Source organism: Saimiri boliviensis, chromosome 11 (genome assembly GCF_048565385.1).
Source record: "Saimiri boliviensis isolate mSaiBol1 chromosome 11, mSaiBol1.pri, whole genome shotgun sequence".
In the NCBI taxonomy this organism is placed as follows: domain Eukaryota; kingdom Metazoa; phylum Chordata; class Mammalia; order Primates; family Cebidae; genus Saimiri; species Saimiri boliviensis.
Genome location: NC_133459.1, coordinates 51,270,654 through 51,285,639, shown reverse-complemented (window position 1 = coordinate 51,285,639; position 14,986 = coordinate 51,270,654). Strand labels below are relative to the sequence as shown.

The 14,986-nt window shown below is 40.8% G+C and overlaps 1 protein-coding gene across 4 annotated transcripts in view; it reads right to left on the bottom strand.

Moving 5' to 3' along the window:
- ZYG11B (zyg-11 family member B, cell cycle regulator) overlaps positions 1 to 14,986 on the bottom strand; it is a 110,189-nt gene that overhangs the window by 29,389 nt on the left and 65,814 nt on the right. For all 4 annotated transcript variants that reach the window (XM_074380835.1, XM_039473654.2, XM_074380836.1 and 1 more), the window contains 3 exons: positions 12,010 to 12,074; positions 4,875 to 4,974; positions 4,220 to 4,270 (listed from right to left, as the gene is read on the bottom strand). In XM_074380835.1, coding sequence (XP_074236936.1) covers positions 4,220 to 4,270; positions 4,875 to 4,974; positions 12,010 to 12,074 — 216 coding nt within the window. The remainder of the gene's footprint in view (positions 1 to 4,219; positions 4,271 to 4,874; positions 4,975 to 12,009; positions 12,075 to 14,986) is intronic.

Below are 14,986 nucleotides of genomic sequence, written 5' to 3'. Positions count from 1 at the left end.
ACCCAGGCTGGAGCACAATGGCGTGGTTCACCACAGCCTCCGCCTCCTGGGTTCAGGCAATTCTCCTGCCTCAGCCTCCTGAGTAGCTGGGATTACAGGCACGCGCCACCATGCCCAGCTAATTTTTTGTATTTTTAGTAGAGACGGGGTTTCACCATGTTGACCAAGATGGTCTCGATCTCTTGACCTCGTGATCCACCCGTCTCGGCCTCCCAAAGTGCTGGGATTACAGGCTTGAGCCACCGCACCCGGCCACCTCTTCTCTTTTTATTTCCTTTTTCCCTTCCTCCCTTTTAAAAATAAGAAGATAATAGCTTTGAAATTCCAGTTGTAAATTAGTTCTATCATAGCTTTACCCTAAAAAATTTATGTTTGAAAAGTGGTTTTAAAACTACATAAGGGCCGGGCGCGGTGGCTCAAGCCTGTAATCCCAGCACTTTGGGAGGCCGAGGCGGGTGGATCACGAGGTCAAGAGATCGAGACCATCCTGGTCAACATGGTGAAACCCCGTCTCTACTAAGAATACAAAAAATTAGCTGGGCATGGTGGTGCGTGTGCCTTATAATCCCAGCTACTCAGGAGGCTGAGGCAGGTAATTGCTTGAACCCAGGAGGCGGAGGTTGCGGTGAGCTGAGATTGCGCCATTGCACTCCAGCCTGGGTAACAAGAGCGAAACTCCGTCTCAAAAAAAAAAAAAAAACTACATAAGGCATCCGTAATTCCATTTTTAGATTATACTTCTGGAGGTAAAAAAGAAAGCTCTGCTAAAACAGATGTAGGAAAACATTAATGAATATATTACTAAAGGTAATATATTCAGGAAAAAAATTTGAAGAAAAACATTGCAGGTACAGTTAGGTACGTTAACAGTGTCGTAGCTAAGTGTGTGGCATTAGAAGAAAGCTACCTGATCTTAAATATAATCGCTGCATCTGACTAATGGCACAACCTGGTTTACCAGTTTAATTCTTTGTTTCCTCATCTATAGATTGTAAGTGGCAATTAAAATCAGGGGAAAAAAATCTAGCTGTAATAATCATCATCACTATGACTACTAATTCCTTCTTTAAGCTTGATTTCCTCCGAAAGCATGTAAGTAGATTTTCTTTAAAATCTTCAAATATACCAAAATTACTGAGAGACATATATAGCAAAAGAGGCCATTTTGAAAAACTGTCACCCCTGAAAACAGTAAAAATAAACAAAAAAGTATCTCTTTTTTTTAACTTATCTAATATATTTAGTGTTAGATACTTAGCATATACTACCTGAATTAAACATTTTTCTTTTTTTTATTTTTTATTAACTAATTAATTAATTTAAAAAAAAATAAAGACAGGGTTTCACCATGTTGGCCAGGCTGGTCTTCGAACTCCTGACCTCAGGTGATCGTCTGCCTCAGCCTCCCAAAGTGCTCAGATTACAGGTGTGAACCACCACGCCCAGCCTTTATTTTTATTTTATTTTTTAAAGATGGGGTTTCAACATGATGGCCAGGCTGGTCTTCAACTCCTGACCTCAGGTGATCCGCCTGCCTTGGCCTCCCAAATCCTAGGATTACAGGCATGAGCCACCGTGCCAGGCCCAGTTTTCTTTTTTTTGACATGAGATCTCATTCTATCACTCAGGCTGGAAAGCAGTGACACAATTATAGTTTACTGCAGACTTGCACTCCCAAGCTCAACTGATCCTCTTGCTTCAACCTCCTGGGTAACTGAGACTACAGGTGTGTCCACCATACCTGGTAATTTTTTTTTTTTTTTTTTTGGAGTAGAGCCAGAATCTCGCTATATTGACCAGACTGGTGTCAAAATCCTGGCTGTAGGTGAACCTGCCACCTCAGCCTCCCAAAGTGCTGGGATTATAAGCATGAGCTTTTTTTCTTTTCATTTAGTCCTCATAATAACTGTATCGAGTAGTTTTTATCACCCCTAAGAAAATTGTGATTTGCCCAAAATACATGGCTATTTTTTTATGTCAAATACACAGGGAAATTGTTTTAATTTTTTTTTTATTATTATTTTGAGATGGAGTTTCGCCCTTGTTACCCAGGCTGGAGTGCAACGGCGTGATCTCGGCTCACCGAAACCTCCGCCTCCTGGGTTCAAGCAGTTCTCCTGCCTCAGCCTCCCGAGTAGCTGGGACTACAGGTGTGTGCCACCACGCCCAGCTAATTTTTGTATTTTTAGTAGAGACGCGGTTTCACCATGTTGACCAAGATGGTCTCGATCTCTTGACCTCGTGATCCACCCACCTCGGCCTCCCAAAGTGCTGGGATTATAGGCATGAGCCACCACGTCCAGCCCACATGGCCATTAAAGAGACAAAAATGAGAATAAATCCAGACATGTCAACTCCAGAATTTCTACTCTTTCCACTATTCCTCAACAGCCTTTTCTCTCTTTATAGCATTATTTTTTCATTCATATCTCTATTATTATACTTTTTAGATTCTGTTACAACCATATCCACATAGCTATTTTTTTTCTATTGTACTGTTTGTTATGGGTAGAATTTATGGATATAATTCAGTGTTAATTATAATTACATAATTATAATTCAGTGTGAATTCCTGTCTAACATCTAGTAAGGTAGCAAGCGTCATTCATTTGATATCATGGGTACTCTATACATATATATCAAATGAATGGCTTACTTTCTCATTACATACATAATTTGTAAGTCATTGAAAAAAGGGGTCTCTTATTTGACTTTTCCATGTAGTATTATTATTCAAACACCTCATTCTAGGATTTTAACAGGCATGTTTAAATATACTTTTTGCCTCTAAATCTTCCCTAAGACATTGTTTATATCTGCTCCCTTTAAAGCTTTTTAAACTTTTCATGGTTTACTAGTCTTATTTCCTCAACTGATTATAAGTAAGCAAAATCATATATCAGATATTTAAATTATCTGCTTCCCAAAGTATACAGCACAACCTTATACCTGTAATAGGGTCTATACATTTTCCATATAAATAATAAAATCACAGAGATTTTGGGGGTTTTTTTGGAGACAGGGTCTTGCTCTGTCACCCCAGCTGGAGTGCAGTGGTATGGTCATGGCTAACTAACCTACACCACCTGGGCTCAAGCAATTCTTCCACCTCAGCCTCCTGAGAAGCTGGGACCACAGACATCTGCTACCATGCCTGGCTAATTTTTAAGTGATTTGTATAGATGGGGTCTCACTATATTGCCCAGGCTGGTCTCAAACTCCTGGGCTCAAGCAATCCTCCTGCCTTGGCCTCCCAAAGTGCTGGGATTACAGGCATAACCACTGTGCCTGGCCTTACATAGGATCTTAATATTTATGTAGACCCTATTAGTGCAAGTAATTCTCTCAAATTCACGAAGTGAGTTTACAACCTAGATCCTAGGTCATTTGACTCCTAGTTCAGGGCTTTTTCCATCTCTGTTAAGGAGCAAAGTTGCATATATGAAAATAAATATACTTCTTTAGAAGTAACCAAAAAAAAAAAATTTTTTTTTTTTTTTTTTTTAGGAAGGGTCTCACTCATCACCCAGGCTGGAGTGCAGCGACTCGATCACGGCTCACTGCAGCCTTGACATCCTGGGCTCAAGTGATTTTCCCACCTCAGCCTCCTGAGTAGTTGGATAGTTGGAACCACAGGTATGCGCCACAATGTCCAACTTTCTTTTTTTTTTTTTTGAAAGAGAGGGAGTCCCATTATATTTCCCAGACTGTTCTTGAACTCCTGGCTTCAAGTGATCCTCTCCTGCCTTGGCCTCCCAAAGTGCTGGGATTACAGATGTGAGTCACCACGTCCCTGGCCACGGAAAGTTTTTATTAAAATATAAAATGTCGGCTGGGTATGGTGGCTCAGGCCTGTAATCCCAGCACTTTGGGAGGCCAAGGCGGGTGAATCACAAGGTCAGGAGTTCGAGATCTGCCTGACCAACATGGTGAAACCCTGTCTCTACTAAAAATGCAAAAATTAGCTGGGCATGGTGGCATGTGCCGGTAATCCCAGCTACTCAGGAAGTTGGGGCAGGAGAATCACTTGAACCCTGGAGGTGGAGGATGCAGTAAGCCAAGATCATGCCATTGCACTCCAGTCTGGGTGACAGAGCAAGACTTTGGCTCAAAAAAGTGTGTGTGTGTGTGTGTGTGTGCGTCAGAAAATGTATAATACCGCCTAAAAACAATAAACATGAATATTTAGTAGCCTGCATGGAGAAGATTATACACTTACCCTGACAATGAAGAGTTCAGTACCAAGCTGTGCAGTTTGTTCTGTAGAAAGCTACAAGCAAGTAAAAAACAAATTCAATGTCCAGGAACTCACTAATGTGAGTTTAATACCCTTCACTGTACCTGACTCCAAAGGTCGGACTAAAATCAATCTCTGATCAACTTGGAATTCTGCTCTATCTGTCTATCTATCTATCCATCCATTTATTTATTTATTTATTTATTTTGTGAGACAGGGTCTCGCTCTGTCACCCAGGCTGGAGTGTAATGGTGTGATCACAGTTCACTGCAGCCTTCATCTCCCGGGCGCAAGAATTCTCCCACCTCAGCTGCCTGAGTAGCTGGGTCTACAGGTACTCGCCACTAAACCCAGTTAATTTTTCTATGCTTTGTGGAGACAAGGTCTACCTATGTTGCCTAGGCTGGTCTCAAACTCATGGCTTCAAGCAATCTGCCTGCCTCAGCCTCCCAAAGTGCTGGGATTACAGGCATGAGTCACCGTGCCCAGCCAAATTCTGCAATATTCAATGTAGCTTGAATAAGCAGGCTGGCAGAGAGATTTACTAATCTTTCTGGCACACAGATTTCAGGGGGAAACAGTAAATGTAATGATAAACAGCTGCCTACAGAAAATTATTCAGCAAGAGTTCAGGTACCTTGGCAGCCAGGATAGAAATGATAGCAACTGCCATCCTTTGCATGTTTTGATCCTCATGGTTGCAGAGCCATTGCATGACAAGCTTGGCTGCTTCAAACCTGAAAACACAAAAAGGGTTTCATGAATTAATCGTGGAGGCCCAGGCACATTTTCAGGGTTCCAGCTAGAACTGATTATACAACTTAAATATGCGAAAAGGCAAGGGAAAATTCCTCTTAACTGGTAGAGAGTAACAATTACACTTAGTATTTTAGAGATGATGCCGTATTATTAATTCTGACAACATTTTGTAAAGAAAGAAGGGTTTAGAAAATAAGATTCCAACTATCCGGCATTTTATTTTCTAGAATTATAACATATTTCTATTCTGTATTTCTAAAGTAGGTTTTTCTACATTCAGTTGTGATTTAAATATTTTCTGGGTTACTCGTAGCACCTAGCACAACAGAAACACTCATTCATTGATTCACAAACATATATTAAACTCTTGCTTTGTGCCAGATATTGTTCTTAGTGCTAGAGATACAGTAGTGAACAAAACAGAAAAATTTTGCTAATTTCCTAGAGCTTACATTCTAGTGAGGAAGACAGGTAATAAATCAGATAAATAAGTAAAATAGATAGTATGGTTAGGTAATGACATATGCTATAGAGAAAAAAAAATGAAGCAGGAAAAGAGGATATGAAATGTTAAAATTTTATGTAGGGTGGCTATGGAAGGCCTCATTGAAACTTTTGAGGAAGTTAAGAGAGATAGCCATATGGAAATTTAGGGGACAAGCATTCCAGGCAGAGAGGAGGGAAAATATAACAGCCCTGAAGAGGGTATGTGCCTCAGAAGTTTCAACAAATAGCATGGAGGCCAGTGAGGCCAGAGCAGAGAGAACAAGGATAGAGTTCTGAGACAGAAAGTAAGAGGTAAGAGAGGCACCAGATCACATAGAGTCTAGTGTATTGTCCATTCTTCTACTGCAGTAACAACTAGCTGAGACTGGGTAATTTATAAAGAAAAGAGGTTTAATTGGCTCATGGTTCCACAGGCTGTAAGGAAGCACAGCTAGGAAGGCCTCAGGAAACTTGCAATCATGGTGGAAGGTGAAGTGGAGGCTGGCACATCCTATATTGGAAGGAAGAGCAAAGCTGGAGGTGCTACACACTTTTGAATGACTAGAACTTGTGAGAACTCTTATCACAAGACAGCACTTGGGGGATGGTGCTAAACCATTAGAAAACACCTCCATGATCCAATCACTTTCCACCAGGCCCCATCTCCAGCACTGGTGATTACAATTCAACATGAGATTTGGGTGGGGACACAGAGCCAAAACCTATCAGTAAAGAATAAGCTTTTACTCTGAATGAGAGGGAAAGCAATGGAAGGCTTTTGAGCAATATGACATGAGCAGGACTACTCTATCAGCTGTGTTTAGAATAAACTCCAGGAGGGCACGGACAGAAGCAGGAGGGCAAGGACAGAACCAGGAGAGCAGTTCTGAGGCTACTGCAGTAATTCAGGAGAGAAATCCCTTTTAGTTGACTCCAAGCTGTAGAAACAGAAGTGAATAAATCCAGAAATGGTTGAATTCTGGATACATTTTGAAGATAAAGCTGGATTTGCCAAAGAACTCAACGTGGGATATAGGAAAAAAATCAAGATGAGGTTAAGGAATATATATGATTATCTTACCCATAGTCTCATCCTTAAGACTCAGATCAAATATCACTGCCTTTGAGAAGGTTTCTTTGATGAGTTGATCACTGCCTTCTTAGCTCCTTAGTACTTTACGTATAGCTGTCAGAGATCCACAGTCATCTGCAGACTCACTTGAATCCCCATTTGGCCTGTGGCTCCTTGAGGGTGGGGACTATATATCCTATTGGCCCTTTATGCCACACACTTAATACAGTGATCGAAACATAAATAGTGTTTAACATATGTTGACTAAATGATTATTTTTAGATAGATTACTGTTCTGCAACTTCCCTTAAATTGACTATTACCTTCTTTCTGTTCCCAAGGCCATTTCTGATTAGGCCCATTACTTGTATTCTTCTACAATAAATTCCTAATTGGCTTCTTTGTTTCCACTGGTTTCCCATCAATGTGTGCCTGCACATTAGAAATAAATAAACTTGTCCAAGGACTTAGGTATGATGTCACTCCCATTCTCACAGCATTCTAGGACTTTAGCATGGGGTCATATCAAGCTTTTTTCCTGCCTACCCTACGCTTGCTGCAAAGTGGATTGTTCATTAGTCTTCACACTTGCCCACAAGTATGAGGTAACACAGCCTAGTGGTAAAGTGTACAGATTCTCAAGTCAATTCTGGGTTTGAATTCTAGTTCTACTTAATGTTAACAATAAAATGAATTATTTTATCATGTGAGGCAATGTAGTCAAGTTGTTAAGAACATTATACACTTTGGGGGCCGGGCGCGGTGGCTCAAGCCTGTAATCCTAGCACTTTGGAAGGCCGAGACGGGTGGATCACGAGGTCAAGAGATCGAGACCATCCCGGTCAACATAGTGAAACCCCGTCTCTACTAAAAATATAAAAAATTAGCTGGGCATGGTGGCACGTGCCTGTAATCCCAGCCACTCAGGAGGCTGAGGCAGGAGAATTGCCTGAACCCAGGAGGCGGAGGTTGCGGTGAGCCGAGATCGCGCCATTGCACTCCAGCCTGGGTAACAAGGGCGACACTCTGTCTCAAAAAAAAAAAAAAAAAAGAACATTATACACTTTGGAGTCAGCCTGGATTCAAATATCAGCTCCACCACTTACTAACCTTTTTTTCTTTTTGATACGGAGTTTTGCTCTTGTTGACAAGGCTGGAGTGCAGTGGCACTGTCTTGGCTCCCTGCAACCTCTGTCAGGTGATTCTCCTGCCTCAGCCTTCCCAGTAGCTGGGAGCCCGCCATCACACTGGGCTAATTTTTTGTATTTTTAGTAGAGACAGCATTTCACCATGTTGGCCAGGATGCTCTCAAACTCCTGACCTCAGATGATCCACCCACCTCAGTCTCCCAAAGTATTGGGATTACAGGCATGAGCTACTGTGTCCAGCCTAACTTCGGACTCTGAGCAAATTCCTGAATCTCTCTGAGCTTCAATATTCCTATCTGTAAAACAGTAACAAAAACCTATTCCAGGCCAAGCATGCTGGCTCAAGCCTGCAATCACAGCAATCTGAGAGGCTGAGGCGGGCAGATCACTTGAGGTTAGAAGTTCAAGACTAGCCTGGTCAACATGGTGAAACCCTGCCCTACTGAAAATACAAAATTAGCCTTGTGTAGTGGTGCACACCTGTAGTCGCAGTTACTCAGGAGGCTGAGGCAGGAGAACTGCTTGAACCCAGGAGGCAGAGGCTGCAGTGAGCTGAGATCGTGCTATTGCACTCTAGCCTGGGCAACAAGAGCAAAACTCTGTCTCAAAAATAAAAAATAAATAAATAAAATAAAAACTACTCTATAGGGTTGTTATGAGGATTAAATATTACATAGAAGCTTAAGACTTAGTACACAAAATAAGTTCTTTATAAAGGTTAATTTTTACTAATATAATTGACTTTCTCTGTGTCTTTATTCATGCAGTTCCAACAATGTAAAACAATTCAACCAGCTCTCATCTTCAAAGCAACATAGCACGGAAGAAAAAACATAGCACGGATCTGGAGTCAGAATGAATTTAAATCTAGACTCTGCTACTTACTATCTTATTACCTTGGGCAAGTTACTAATCCTTTCTGTGTCTCTATTTCCTCATCTGTAAAATGAAGATCATAAGAGTAACAATTTCACAGGATTGTTCTGAGGACTGAATAAGCACACATAAAACACTTTAGCACAATGCCTGCCTTGCAATAGTAAGTGCTTCATATATGTTAGTTTTTACCGTTTTTATCTCAAGTGCCATTAACTTACATGAAATCCTTAACAATCATCAGTAAGATAGAATCTTTCCTTCCTTGTGTGTGGGCCCAATGCATTTCATTAATACCTCTTCTATGAAAAATTTTGTTTCGACCAGGCACAGTGGCTCATGCCACTTCGGGAGTGATTCCAGCACTTTGGGAGGCAGACACCGGCAGATTGCCTGAGGTCAGGAGTTCGAGAGCGGCCTGGCCAACATGGTGAAATCCCGTCTCTACTAAAAATACAGAAATTAGCTGGGCATGGTGATGGACACCTATAATCCCAGCTACTCAGGAGGTTGAGGCAGGAGAGTATCTTGAAAGCAGAAGGCGGAGGTTGCAGTGAGCCAAGATTGTGCCACTGCACTCCAGCCTCTGTGAAAGAGCAAAACTCTGTCTCAAAAAAAAAAAAAAAGAAGAAAAGAAAAATTGTCTCATGTAATATTCATTTATTCATCCATTCATCAATCTATTAAATATCCACTCAAGCAGTAGAGACAAAGAGACGAACCAATCATAACCTCTGACCACAAAGAAGATCAATTCTTGCAGAGAACATTGGCTAGATGAGAGGGAGACAAACTTTATAGCCTGTGGATCTGGCTGCCTGCTTTGTAAAGTTCCGTTGGAACACAGTCACACCCATTTGCTTCTATATTAGCTATGGCTGCTTTTGAGGTACAACAGCAGAATTAAATAGTTGCAACAGAGACTCTATGGCCCATAGGCCTAGAGTATTTATAATCTAGCCCTTAAAGAAAATGTTAAAGGGTAGAATATAATCTTTAGGAGAGTGACGGTCTTTCCTACCTTAGACTTTGTTACAATGATCAGTACAGAGGCTCAATATTTCTAAAATAAAATTAGCAATCTACATGAGATATATGTAGTTATATTTTTATCCAAATTGTTTATTTCAAATAAAAAATGGAACACCACTTTCCTTAGCCATGCAAGATAAGTGTTCTCTATTACTCAAATAAAAGTAAATTACAGTAAAATTGCTGCTTAAAGGCCAGGAGCAGTGGCTCATGCCTGTAATTCCAGCACTTTGGGAGCCCAAGGTGGATCACCTGAGGTCAGGAGTTCAAGACCAGCCTGGCCAACATAATGAAACCCCGTCTCTACTAAAAATACAAAAAATGGCCGGGTGCGGTGGCTCAAGCCTGTAATCCCAGCACTTTGGGAGGCCGAGGCGGATGGATCACAAGGTCGAGAGATCGAGACCAACCTGGTCAACATGGTGAAACCCCGTCTCTACTAAAAATACAAAAAATTAGCTGGGCATGGTGGCGCGTGCCTGTAATCCCAGCTACTCAGGAGGCTGAGGCAGAAGAATTGCCTGAACCCAGGAGGCGGAGGTTGCGGTGAGCCGAGATCGCGCCATTGCACTCCAGCCTGGGTAACAAGAGAGAAACTCCGTCTCAAAAAAAAAAAAAAAAAAAAAAAACACAAAAAATTAGCTGGGCGTGATGGCGCATGCCTGTAATTCCAGCTATTTGGGAGGCTAAGGCAGGAGTATTGCTTGAATCTGGGAGGTGGAGGTTGCAGTGAGCCAAGATCATGCCATTCCACTCCAGCCTGGGCAACAAGAGTGAAACTCCATCTCAAAAAAAAAAAAAAAAAAAAAAAATTGCTGCTTGAGAAACATACTTTTCATTAAATAATGAAATATAAAGTTCCTTTTCAAAATGCTATCATTAAAAAATGATATTTTAATACTGGGCATGGTGTCTCACGCCTGCAATACCAGCATATTGGGAGGCCGAGGCGGGTGGATAACTTGAGGTCAGGAGTTTGAGACCATCCTGGTCAACACAGTGAAACCTTGTCTGTACTGAAAAATAAAAAAATTAGCCCAGCATGGTGGCATACGCCTGTAGTCCCAGCTACTCAGGTGGCTGAGGTAGGATAACCCAGGAGGAGGATGTTTGCAGTGAGCTGAGATTGTGGCACTGCACTCCAGCCTGGGTAACAGAGACCCTGTCTCAAAAAAAGAAAAAGAAAAGTTATATTTTAAAATAGTAAAATGAAAAAAACAAAACAAAACAACTTTTTTTGTTGTTGTTGAGATGGAGTCTTGCTTTGATGCCAGGGATGGAGTGCAGTGGCATTATCTTGGCTCACTGCAACCTCTCTCGGGCTCAAGCAATTCTCCTGCCTCAGTCTCCCAAGTAGCTGGGATTATAGGCGCCCGCCACTAAGCCCAGCTAATTTTTCATATTTTTAGTAGTGTCGGGGTTTCACCATGTTGGCTAGGCTGGTCTCAAACTCCTGACCTTGTGATTCACTCACCTCGGCTTCCCAAAGTGCTGGGATTACAGGTGTGGGCCACCTCACCCAGCCAAAAAAAAAAAAAAAAAAAAATATCTTAAGCTCCAAAAGTACATCTTAAAAAACAAAGGTCCCCTTTATATTTAATGGACTCTAGCTGTATGGCTTCCTTTAATCTCTCCTTCAAAAGTTTCTAGCATAATTCAATACCAAACAGTGATAACAATAAGAGATACATTACAGAAAAAAGAACACTGGACCTCTTTTTTTTTTTTTTTTTTTTTTTGAGACAGAGTCTTGCCCTGTTGCCCAGGCTGGAGTGCAATGCCAGGACCTTGGCTCATTGCAACTTTTGCCTCCTGGGTTTAAGTGATTCTCCTGCCTCAGTCTCTCAAGTAGCTGGGATTATAGGTGTGTGCCACCAAACCCAGGTAATTTTTTGTATCTTTAGTAGAGATGGGGTTTCACAATGTTGGCCAGGCTGCTCTCGAACTCCTGACCTCATGATCCACCTGCCTAGGCCTCCCAAAGTGCTGGGGTTATAAGCGTGAGCCACCGTGCCTGGCCAAACCTGCATCTTTCTAATCTTGCAGTTATTAGTCACAAAGCCATAGTCAAGGCAATGAATCTCTCCATATGCCTCAGATTTTTTCATCTTTTGAATGGGGATAATAATGTTCATAGCCTACAATATTATGTGGATATCTTGAACCATAACCAACATAAATTCCTAAGCACAGGACTGTGAAAACACAGGTCAATTTGCTATCATGAATGCCAAAGCATCAAAGTAAAGAAAGTATATTTAGCATTCTATAAAATAACCCACAATTCTATCTACTCAATTAATCTTATAAAAGGGATATCCTAAATGGTAAGAAATTACCCAAGACAGATTTCTAACATTCTGTTTTGCCCCACTTTAAGTTCTAGAGCTATTACTTGCCTGTTAAATGGAACATCTTGAAGGATCCGGTCACTGCAAAGTGAAAGGAGGCAATTCTTCTGTAACTAAAGAATCAAAGGGAGGGAAAAAAAATCCTAAATAAAATATCACTTTGTTATCTTTTAACCAAGGTATAGCTTCCATGTGAAAAAAAGAAAACCAATAAAATGCCAGTTACTTCTTACAACCTTTATCTGCCCCCTACTACTGAAAAGCTGACTTCCAGTAGATCCATGCAAGGTTACTTGTACCTTTTTTTGTCTTTTCCATTAGATAAGAAATAGGGTAATAAATAGGATAATTACAACCAATCTCCTTCTTTCTGGTGGCCTATGAAGTAACCTTGCCTTCTGTATTTTTTGAGATGGAGAGAATGACAAAAATCAATGGCTCAAAGTTTTACTTGTTGACATAGCATAAAAGAATATAGGCGAGCCTGCTTGGAAGACAGTCTGACTCTTAACATAGAGTAGGCGGGGTTAGTGTTCTACACAATGGCCTCTAAAGAGTGACTGATAGACTTGGCTCTATCTTTTCAATAAAGTTTAGACCAGTACAATTAAACAATAGTAAATAAAAATGAGTAATTCACTGACAGAGTCAAGGTGCACCATTATAACAGAAAGGTGATTCAAGTTATTCCCATGAAGCAAAATAAGAAAATAAGTGTGGGATTTTAAAAAGTCATAGTGTCTAATAACTTTTTTTTATTTGGACAAATGGCTTTAATATTTCTTAAGATTTTGGTGTACAATTGGAAGATTTCTTATCTAAATAAGACTTAATATAAGGGAATTCAATCATGGAAGGCAAAACTCAGATTAATGGGATATATACAGCTAGTTAAGAAATAGACAAACACATAAAATGAACACCCTATTTGCTTCCTGGAAGATGTAGAAAGATTACATAATAGAAGACATGGCAGAAAAAAAGGCTACGTGGTACTAAATCCCAGGGGAATTATACAGAACGGGTTAGGTGCAAGAGTAATTAATTAAGAGGGTTTCTCAGGAAGTTTTATATTCATTGCAGGTGGTCAAGGTGCTAGGGCAGATTCTGCTTGAGGATCCATTTAACTCCCCTAAAATTTAAATCATAATCTGGCAGATTGATTAGCGGCACTACTTTCTTCCATCACCATTTTTCTCCTCCGAAATAAACACAATAATATGTACAGGATCCATAGAAATAAGAAAGGCAATAATGCTATTCTAATTGCCTCTGCTTAGAAAGACCATTCATCCTATTCCTTTACCTGGAAAATTCCTAATTTTCCTTCACAATTCAACTCAGGGTGAGATAATTACCTCAATGAGGAAGATGTCTTAATTTTTGGGGGGTGATTTTGTTGTTTTTGAGACAGGGTTTTGCTCTGTCACCAGGCTGGAATGCAGCAGCACAATCATAGCTCACGGCAGCCTTGAACTCCTGGGCTCAAGTGATCCTGCTGCTTCAGCCTCGCAAAGTGCTGGGATTAAACGCAAGCCACCGTGCACAGCCCCTAATTTTCAAATTGTCCTAAGTGCTCCTCCTGGGCTCCCAATAGCACTTGTTTCTCTTAGTACTTACCACACTGTGCTACGTTACATGTTCCTGTATCTGAATGCTTAGAACTTAGCACAAGTGGGCCTGGCGTGGTGGCTCACACCTGTAATCCCAGCACTTTGGGAAGTCGAGGCAGGTGGATCACGAGGTCAAGAGATTGAGACTATCCTGGTCAACAGATCGAGACTATCCTGGTCAACATGGTGAAACCCCATCTCTACTAAAAATACAAAAATTAGCCGGGCATGGTGGCGCATGCCTGTAATCCCAGCTACTCAGGAGGCTGAGGCAGGAGAATTGCCTGAATCCAGGAGGTGGAGGTTGCAGTGAGCCGAGATCGTGCCATTGCACTCCAGCCTGGCAACAGAGTGACACTCCATCTCAAAAACAAACAAACAAAAGAACTTAGCATAGGTGCACATAGTCTGAATTCAATAAAGGGCTGCTAAGCTTAATTTAACTAATGGCTAAAGTAATAACAGAAGATAAATTTTGTTGAATCTAAGCCTTACTGCATCTGAAAAGCACCACAGGCAAAAACAGAAAAGAGGAAGACTTTTGCTGTAGTCTTCAATTTCTGCCCAGCTAGAGTTTTGATTTTGGGGGCTACAGCCTGAACTATGCAAGTACTCAAGAGTTTTAATTTTTTTTTTTTTAGAAATTCAATGTGGAATCAAGAATTTCCTATGCTCGCATTCATCAAATCTGGTCCTAATCTGTATATCACTGGCTTCATCCTACCCTGCCCTTCCTACACTCTAGTCACATGCAACTTCACTTCCAGGAATGCCTGCACATTCACATATTGGTCCACTGATTTTCTGCTGTTCTCCATGTGAAATCTCATTCATTTCTCAAGATTTGACTCAATGTCACTTCCCGTTTGAAATCCTGCCTGGTACTTTTCTCCACATAAAAATCCAGCTGGCAGAATTAATCATGCTCAAGTTTCTGCAACACTTAGTTAAAATGGCTGACGATAATTAGATAATAGCTTACAGTATTTGCATTTCCAACTAATTGGTGAGTTCCCAGGGTTTTTTTTTTTTTTTTAAATTGAGTTGCTTTTAAAATTTTTTTATTATTTGTAGAGACAGGGTCTCACTATACTGCTTAGGTTAGGCATGAGCCACCACGCCTAGCCTATTGTGAACATTGTTTTTAAAAATATATAACAACTTGATTGAGATACAGTTCATGTACCATACAATTCACCCATTTAAAGTACACAATTTGAAGGATTTTAGTATACTGTTGTGTATATATGTTGTGCAACCATCACAATTTCATCATCCCAAACATTTTCATCACCGCAGAAGGAAACCCTATACCTATTACAGTGACTTCCCATTTCCCCCACCCCATTTCCTAATCTTATTTATTTTATATGCAACCTTTCTCATTTTTCCCTGATCAATTTTGCCAATGA